General features: G+C 44.2%; 1 protein-coding gene across 1 annotated transcript; it reads right to left on the minus strand.

The window, feature by feature from the left end:
- Positions 1–674: 674 nt before the first annotated feature.
- LOC119331941 lies at positions 675–7,164 on the minus strand. The gene is made up of 5 exons (XM_037605119.1): positions 6,484–7,164; positions 5,989–6,201; positions 5,759–5,897; positions 5,408–5,547; positions 675–4,504 (listed from the first exon to the last, which is right to left on the minus strand). The coding sequence occupies exon 5, from the start codon at positions 4,402–4,404 to the stop codon at positions 952–954; it is 3,453 nt and encodes a 1,150-aa protein (XP_037461016.1). The 5' UTR covers positions 4,405–4,504; positions 5,408–5,547; positions 5,759–5,897; positions 5,989–6,201; positions 6,484–7,164; the 3' UTR covers positions 675–951.
- Positions 7,165–7,855: the final 691 nt, after the last annotated feature.

Here is a 7,855-nt window from a genome sequence, read left to right on the forward strand (position 1 = left end):
AAGTGGCGATTGTAAGCCAACTCTTTATCACTTTCTTATTCAGTACATGGGATGTGTAAAGATTACCCCTCTTGCGACATGCCTACTATGCGGTTATGCCTCTAAGTCGTGCTCCGACACGTGGGAGATATAGCCGCATCGTGGGTGTTACAGCCGCATTGGAGCCCACGGTTCGTCTTATGCGGCTTCATCTCTTCGCAGTGGCGTGTTCACGGTCGAGGCCCCGCCTTCTCTTGTAGTGCTTGGGGTGGTGTTGCTGCACTCAGCTTTATGTATCTTGCCTTGGAGGTGTGCGTGTGTTGTGATGGCGTGCGTTTGTATTGGTTTGTGGTTGGTCATTGCTTTATATATAAAGCAGGGCGAAAGCCTTTTTCGTATGTACTACTACTCCCTTTACACTAATAATACCAGAGTACAAAACAAGCCTGGTAGTCAAACTTGTTTTAGATGAGAATATGGGAGCGCCCCACAAATGGATGCACATAAAACAGCTCAAGCTGATGTTAGAAGAACATAAAGTGCAAGAATACTGAACAAGCCAGAAAGCCTAATGAGGTACCAACTTCCGCAGCGGAATAAAGCTCAAAATTCTCGGAGCAATTTCATTGGCAAATAGCGAGTATAAAAAAGATGCAGAATAGTATGCGACCAATCTCGAACACAAAAATTCAGTGTGCAACAAACGAATAATGAAGATAATCCTCATTGCCTGCTTGTAGCTCCATTACACGACGATGTACCTGATATGCAGTTTTAGGCTCGAGCTCAAATTTCAAGTATGCTAAAATAATTTCCAAGAACATACAACAGACAGCAACACCAGTGGTCAAGTCAAATCTGAACATGAAGAAAAATGCTGATACGGGACACACAAATTGTTCGCAGATAATACAGAAATATAGATTCCTAGATGAATAGGGTTCTTGTAAAAAGGGAGCATCAAACTTCAGGTCATGCCGGTGTGTTTGCTCCTGAAACAGGTTCAGGACGTCTCGGGGAGTTAATCCCACTTCCCTCTCCTGCCTTCCGATATTTTGCAATTGCATTTGACACAATAATTAGGAGCAGCAGGATTACTACAACGCCACCAACTAGTGCATAGACATACACTGAAGTCCTCAACTTGCGGCAGCTTCCCGCAGCAAAAGCTGTCATGAGAGCCAGCATATCCAGTATCATAATCAAGTGCAACACCCCAAGTGGCACAGCCTTCTTCCTGATAGATTTACTCAACAGAAGCAGGATCACGACAATGGATGCCATGAATGCGAAAGAATTGAAGCAGAAGAATATCTTGTACCGTCGGTGATTAATATCACGAAGGACGGGATTGCCTGGTACATGGCCCTCATCATCAGACCAGAATCCACCAGGTGGGTTCAGACCAGCTTGGTATGCGATCGATGCTGCTAAAATTGCAAGAAGCATCAGATACTTGTGTCTCTTTCTCACTTCTTTTTCTTTGACAACTGAAGCTTTTGGCCTCACGGGAATGATTACTCGTTCACCCTCTGCATGAAAGAGAAGATTGTGTAGAAATACTAGACACTTAGCCAATGGTCTTCCTAGTGTGCCATGCAACGAAGAGAGCAGAACTTGAATCAGAAGGGAGACTAGAACTGCCATAGCAATGATGCTCAGATAGATGGACTGTTTAATATTTCTGCAACTTCCTGCAACATAGGCAATGAGGAGGCCAAGCAATCCCGCCACCAAACACACTCGCAGTGCATAGGACTTGATTCCATACTCACAGGATTCCTTATTCACAAGTAATATTGTGACGACCACAGATGACACAAATGAAACTGAATTTGAGTAGTAGAACACATCATAGCGTTTTGGATGGGTATCCTGAAGGATTGGATTGCCTGGAGTTCCCGTGGCATCTTTGTCATCAGACCAGACACCTCCTGGAGGGTTCATGCCAGCTTGGTATGTGACAGTCACCGCTAAAATAGCAATGGTCAATAGCAGATTACGTCTTCTTCCCAACTCCTTCTCACTAGTATCACCCCCAGTCTGGTTGTGGCCTAATTGACGCGACACTGAGCAAAAATGACTAACTGAGTGCTCTAGCATGTCTGCCACCTGCCTTCTCCATTCTGGAGGAATTATATGTACTGCTATCAAGACATGAATTAGAACATAAGCAAGTACACTGCATACGAGCGCTGATATGAAAATAGTCTTCTTTGCCTCCCTGCAGTTCCCCACAGCAAAAGCTCCGGTTAGGGAAAGTAGGACCACTATCATCGTTATTGGCAACGCACGCCGTTTGGTAACCTTGTTGCTCACCATCTTGTTCAAGAGCAAAGTGATCATGACAATGGATGCCACAAAGGCGATTGCATTGAGATAGAAGAATGCAATGAACCGGCGATGATGGGTGTCCTCAAGGATGCGATCAGCAGCTGAATGATGATCTTTACTTCTTGACCAAAAGCCACCTGGTGGATTCAGGCCTGATTGGTATGCCAGAGATACTGCAAGAATGGCAAGAAGCAGCATACATGTGCGGGTCTTCTTCAGATGCTTCTCAGTTCGAATGTCATCAGCATTTTGATTGGGTACTTGATTGCTGCCAGTATGTACATTCTCAGAATGTATAGGATGGTCATCACTGCAAAGAATCTCAGTACTAGGGTTATTATCTTCAACCAGATTGTTTTGTTCAGCAGAGTCTGCATTGCCAGTGGCTTCCGCAGGTGCAGAAAGCCCTTCATCCACTATGTCATGACTAGTGTCTCCGTTACTCTGCCTGACCGGCATATTTTGCTCAACATCTGTGGACTGACACTCCGGATTTGCAACACGCTGGACATGTGTAGACGGACACTCCGCGTTGGACGCAACAACCTCGATATTTGTTGATTGCTGGCTGTTCCCTGACAGATGCTGTGAGTGATTCACAGCCTCTTCATCATCTGAAATTTGATTTCTTTCTTCTGCAGGTGCATGCTCCTCATGGGACTCATCCTCTCTGATATTTGGAAGTTGCTGATTGTCTGCAGGCTGGTCTTGTGGTTCAGGGGTGTCATCTTCTGCAGGTGTATCAGTTGAACGGACTGAAGAATGATGATTACTTGCATAAGAATTCTCCTGCTCTGCATTGCTATGTCTGTGTCTACTAAAGCTCAATGAAAGTGCACGGCCCAATTTTTCCACGCAACAAAGGCTGCTTGTTTTGACCTTTTGTAGCCAATTTGCTACAGGCCTGCAAACAAAGAATCCAGCTAAAATTGCAAAGGAGATCCAAACTATGACGATGATAAACACCACATAGAATGATGTTGCTACCTCTCTACAACATCCTGCAGCATACGCAACAATTAGGCACGATAGGTCCACTACCACACATACAATCACTGCTTTGGTCCTTATTCCATGTCCACTCAGTTTTGGGCTCAGAAGCAGTATGATTATGACCAAAGATGCCACGAAGGAAGTTGAATTGGAAACGATGAATATATTATAACGACAAAGGTAGTTACTCCGGAGAACAGAAGTAGCCGGATGATGCTTGTAAGGAGGAAAGGCCATATGCACCTTATTAGAACCATGGTCATTTTCAGCCCAAAAGCCGCCTGGTGGATTCAATCCTGCTTGGTATGTGATAGTAGCAGCAAAAATTACAAGCGTCAAAATGAACTTGCGAGCCTCCTCAACGTTCTCTAGAGGGATGCTCACTTGCCTCACAAGGAAACCCCGTTTGATTAGAACTGTATTTATCATTCTCTGCAGATTCTGTTTCAATTTTCTTGGAATAAACCTTGTGGATACTAGGGTATGGATCCCAACATATGTGATGACCGCAAAGACTAGAACCCAGATGTAAATGGATGACTTGAGTGCCCTGCAACTTCCGGCAGCATAAGCCCCAAGCAGGCTGAATAGGTCCAATATCATGGTTAATTGCATTGAGTGGAGCCACATTCTCTTCCTTGTCACACTCTTACTGAGAAGCAAGATGATTAAGACAAGAGATGCAGTGAAGGCTGTTGCATTGCAGTAAAAGAACACCTCATATCGTTCAGAAAAGCCAGCATGCATGACAGGGTCACCAGCATCATGACCATCCTTGTTTAGTGTCCATGATCCCCCTGGTGGTGTTAATCCAGCATTGTATGTCACACCAACTGCTAGGACTCCAAGAAGTACCAAATATTTACGATGTCCCCACAAGAGCTCAAAATCATCATTGTTGCTGGAGCTGGATTCATGGCTAGGGGGTAATAAATTTCTGTTGGACGAGCCATTGATGGTATGTTGCCTCATGCTGACAGTACCAATTCCAAAAACACCTCTGCTGACTTCACTCGAACCATTCTCTGGTACCTGGGTACCCATGGTGTTGATGTTGGTCAGATCAATGCTGATTTCGGATTGCCTGCCACCTGCCATGTGGTTGCTCTCTGACCGAAATTGAAGTCTCAGGTTCTCGGTTGCTTTCTATGCCTCTATCTGGATCATCAGGTAAGAGTTTCTTGGACGAAGAAGATATCTGAAGGATTCAAAGATAATTCAAGGGTGGTTCTGACCAATAAAAGCAAAGAAGGTTGCTAGAAAGATGGACTTGGTGAAGTCTATGTCCCAAACGAAAACAGCACAAAGATAGCATGTTAAAGGCTAACTTGCCTGTTAGACCCTACAATGATAACCACAATATGAATTATATATTTTCAAACAGTAACCACCATATAAATTATTATTATTTTTGAAAATGACCACCATATAAATTATTAGCTCAAGTATTGAAGTATATAGACTTCTCCAGAAAGGTGTGAGCTAATGTTGTACGTCAACTATCAGAGTCTACACCGGGTTGGTGTTCAAGACGAAAGTAGATTAACAGCTGATTAAAGTCTTAAAGGGATCAACCCTGTTGTATATACTGTAACTAGATGAATTTCGTGTGCAGTTTGCATGACTAGATATTACAATACAAATGTTAATGTTTGAGCATAGAGTTCTACTCCCTCTGATCCAAAAAAAGTGCCGCAGCTTAGAACTAAGGTTGAAGTAACCTTAGTTCAAAAGCTGCGACACTTTTTTCCGATCGGAGGGAGAACTAGTTAATGATTATGCTTGGAAATGAGTTTTTGTGTTTCCCATTCAACAATAACATCATATACGTGACTGAACATTACTGTTATAATCTGACCCACAAAAATAAGTGGTCTAGAACTTTCCCTTTGTTTTCTCTAGATACCTAGTTCCAACTGCTATTACCACAATACACACATAGACAAGTACTCCTACTTCTTGGTGAAGACACTTAACAGATTCTACAGGGTAACTAGTAAAATTAACTGCAATCGCAGAAGCGGTAGATTATTGGCAGTGGCAAGTTACACACATCAAAGCCTAACAGCCAAACACATGAAGAGAAAGTAAAAGATTATACCTGGCATGGAAAGCATTGCAATGCTCACAGCCAAAAGGGAAGGGTGCCCTCATTAGCCATATACGGTTGCAAGTGAGCCTGTATCCAGAGCGATAACCAAAATAGCGGTCTAGATATTTCCCTTTGTTTTCTCTGAATACCTAGATCCGATTGATACCACCAAAAAAACATGTATAAATAAGTGTTTGCTCGTCGAAGAATTATGTAACATACTATGCCTGTTTTTTAGATAATTCAAGAATATGTTTGCTAACTAGCAAAACTAAGTGCAAGTAAAGAGGTTCAATAGGCAATGGAAACAATCATCCATGTCTAACAACCAAGAAGAGGAAGAGAAACTAAGAATCATACCTGGAAAGGGAAAGCAACGCAATGCTCCTCACATAGACATAGTCACACGGAACGGGTGCCCTCATTGGCCATAATCAACCCCTAGCTCAGGAAGCAGGCTTGAGCTTGTACCCAGATCAAGGGTAACTAGTAAAATTGGCTGCAAGTAGAGAAGTGGCAGACTATTGGCAATGGAAGCTATGTATCCATGTCAAAGAACCGAGCCCAGGAAGAGAAAGTCAGAATCGTACCTGAAATGGGAAAGCTTTGCAATGCTCAGCCGCTCACACGGAATGGCTGCCCTGTTAACCTAACTGAGGCTGCGGCTTTGAGCTTGTATCCAGAGTGACGGCTGCTGCTCAGACTAGTGAGGGACACCTTCTGTGCTTCAAAATGGCTGAGTTCTTCCGGAGTCAATAATGGTGTGAACGGTGGTGTGGATGGTGAACAAAAGAGGGGGAGACCTGTGAAGTCAGTTAAACGAAGGAAAGAATCAAGGCAGGACCCCACGGCAATGTACTACTCAGTCATATCAAGAAACAGTCAGCATCTAGATTAAGCAAGGGGAATAATGTATGCATATATGATCTCCTCAGGACCACTTTAGACTTAAAAGAGAGCCTAATGCACCAGAAATAATGAACAAACACGCATCTCAACTGTTAAATGCTCCAGCGTCGAGCTGGGCTGCTGAATAATTTGATTTGGAACACATAGATATAAGCAAGAATTAGCCAGTAGAATACCTGATACTAGGAGGCAGTGAAATGGAATCTGTAGACAGCGATGGTAAACGGAGCGGGTGTGTTGGCAGTTGACTGGTACACGACCACCACACACCGTGGGTTCACACCTCACGCCGGCGCTCAGAGGCCACCTTGACTAACCATCATCGCAGAAAACCGGAATACTGCCATCATCATCCACTTGACTCCGGCGAAGTCATCCACTTGCCTCTCTGGCGCCTCGAGCGTCGCCATCTTTTGACATTTTCGCTCCGCGTGCAACCACCGTTCCGTGGAGCGGCACATCGCCGCTCGTGCATTGGCTCTTCTCCGGCCATATTAGCTGCCGTGCCGTGGTTAGGTACTGGCCACCCCCAGGGCACGTTAGCAGCACTGGGGCACTCATCAGTACGGTCGGCTCCGCCCGCCGGCGCCCCGCTGGCCGCTGAAGCATTTGTTCGAACATCTGACGGGCACTGCTAGGGGAAGCAGAGCCGGCCGGGGCCAGCCAGAGCCTAGAGCCCTAGAGCCTCGATCGGCGCCATATCCGACCGACCTGCCAGACCCCGAGCAGCAGCGGCGTGCATTGATCCCGACCATCGACGTCGACAGGGGCGATCCAATCCAATCCCCTCCCCGCCATCCATCCCCCCTGGAGTACATGACATCACAAGAAAAATAGGGAATGACGTCATGTAAACAGCTTTTCATGCGCTCCTGCATGACTGCATCCACCAAGTTTCAACTCTCCACTAGAAGCATACGCGCGCTGCGCCGTTCTACTTTTCTACCGTTTTTTGTTTGATTGTTAATTCACGAATAGATTGCTTGCTGCTCTATTTGCAGGTCGAGGGTTGTTGTTGTTGTTTTCATGGGCCTTCTGTGTTTTAGTTTCCATAAATTTGGGTTGAGAAAACTCTTTATTGCATTGCAGGATATGTCTAGATGCTAAGACACGTCATCATTTGCTTGGGTAGGATATTATTCATTTTTTTACAACTATTGTTCTTCATAAAAATGATATGTTAGCAGCACTATCAAAAACATATCCAAAATAGTGGTTGGCGTCAAGCATGTCCCGGACCCACAGGGTTAAACCATAGTATTGGATGTACATGGTAATATTCATTTGCAAAACTAATTGAAAACTATGATATACGTAACTGCGCCTTCTGATTGTAGTATTCATCTACAACAATCATACAACTCTATGATTTGATCAATCAATATTTCGTAATTTACCTTATCACATACAAATAATACAAAACACCAACAATCATAATGGTAAAAGGGTAGTAAAAGTGAGAAATACTTAGAAGTTGCAGCACTGCACCAAAGTATATGGTTCCTGGTTTTCAATATTGATCATTCATATGGATAGTTAGAATCAAAA

Source organism: Triticum dicoccoides, chromosome 7A, assembly GCF_002162155.2.
Source record: "Triticum dicoccoides isolate Atlit2015 ecotype Zavitan chromosome 7A, WEW_v2.0, whole genome shotgun sequence".
NCBI lineage: Eukaryota > Viridiplantae > Streptophyta > Magnoliopsida > Poales > Poaceae > Triticum > Triticum dicoccoides.

What these genes read in the sequence shown, in the direction of transcription:
- LOC119331941 (XM_037605119.1), bottom strand. Translation starts at nt 4,404, where the DNA reads ATGGCAGGTGGCAGGCAATCCGAAATCAGCATTGATCTGACCAACATC.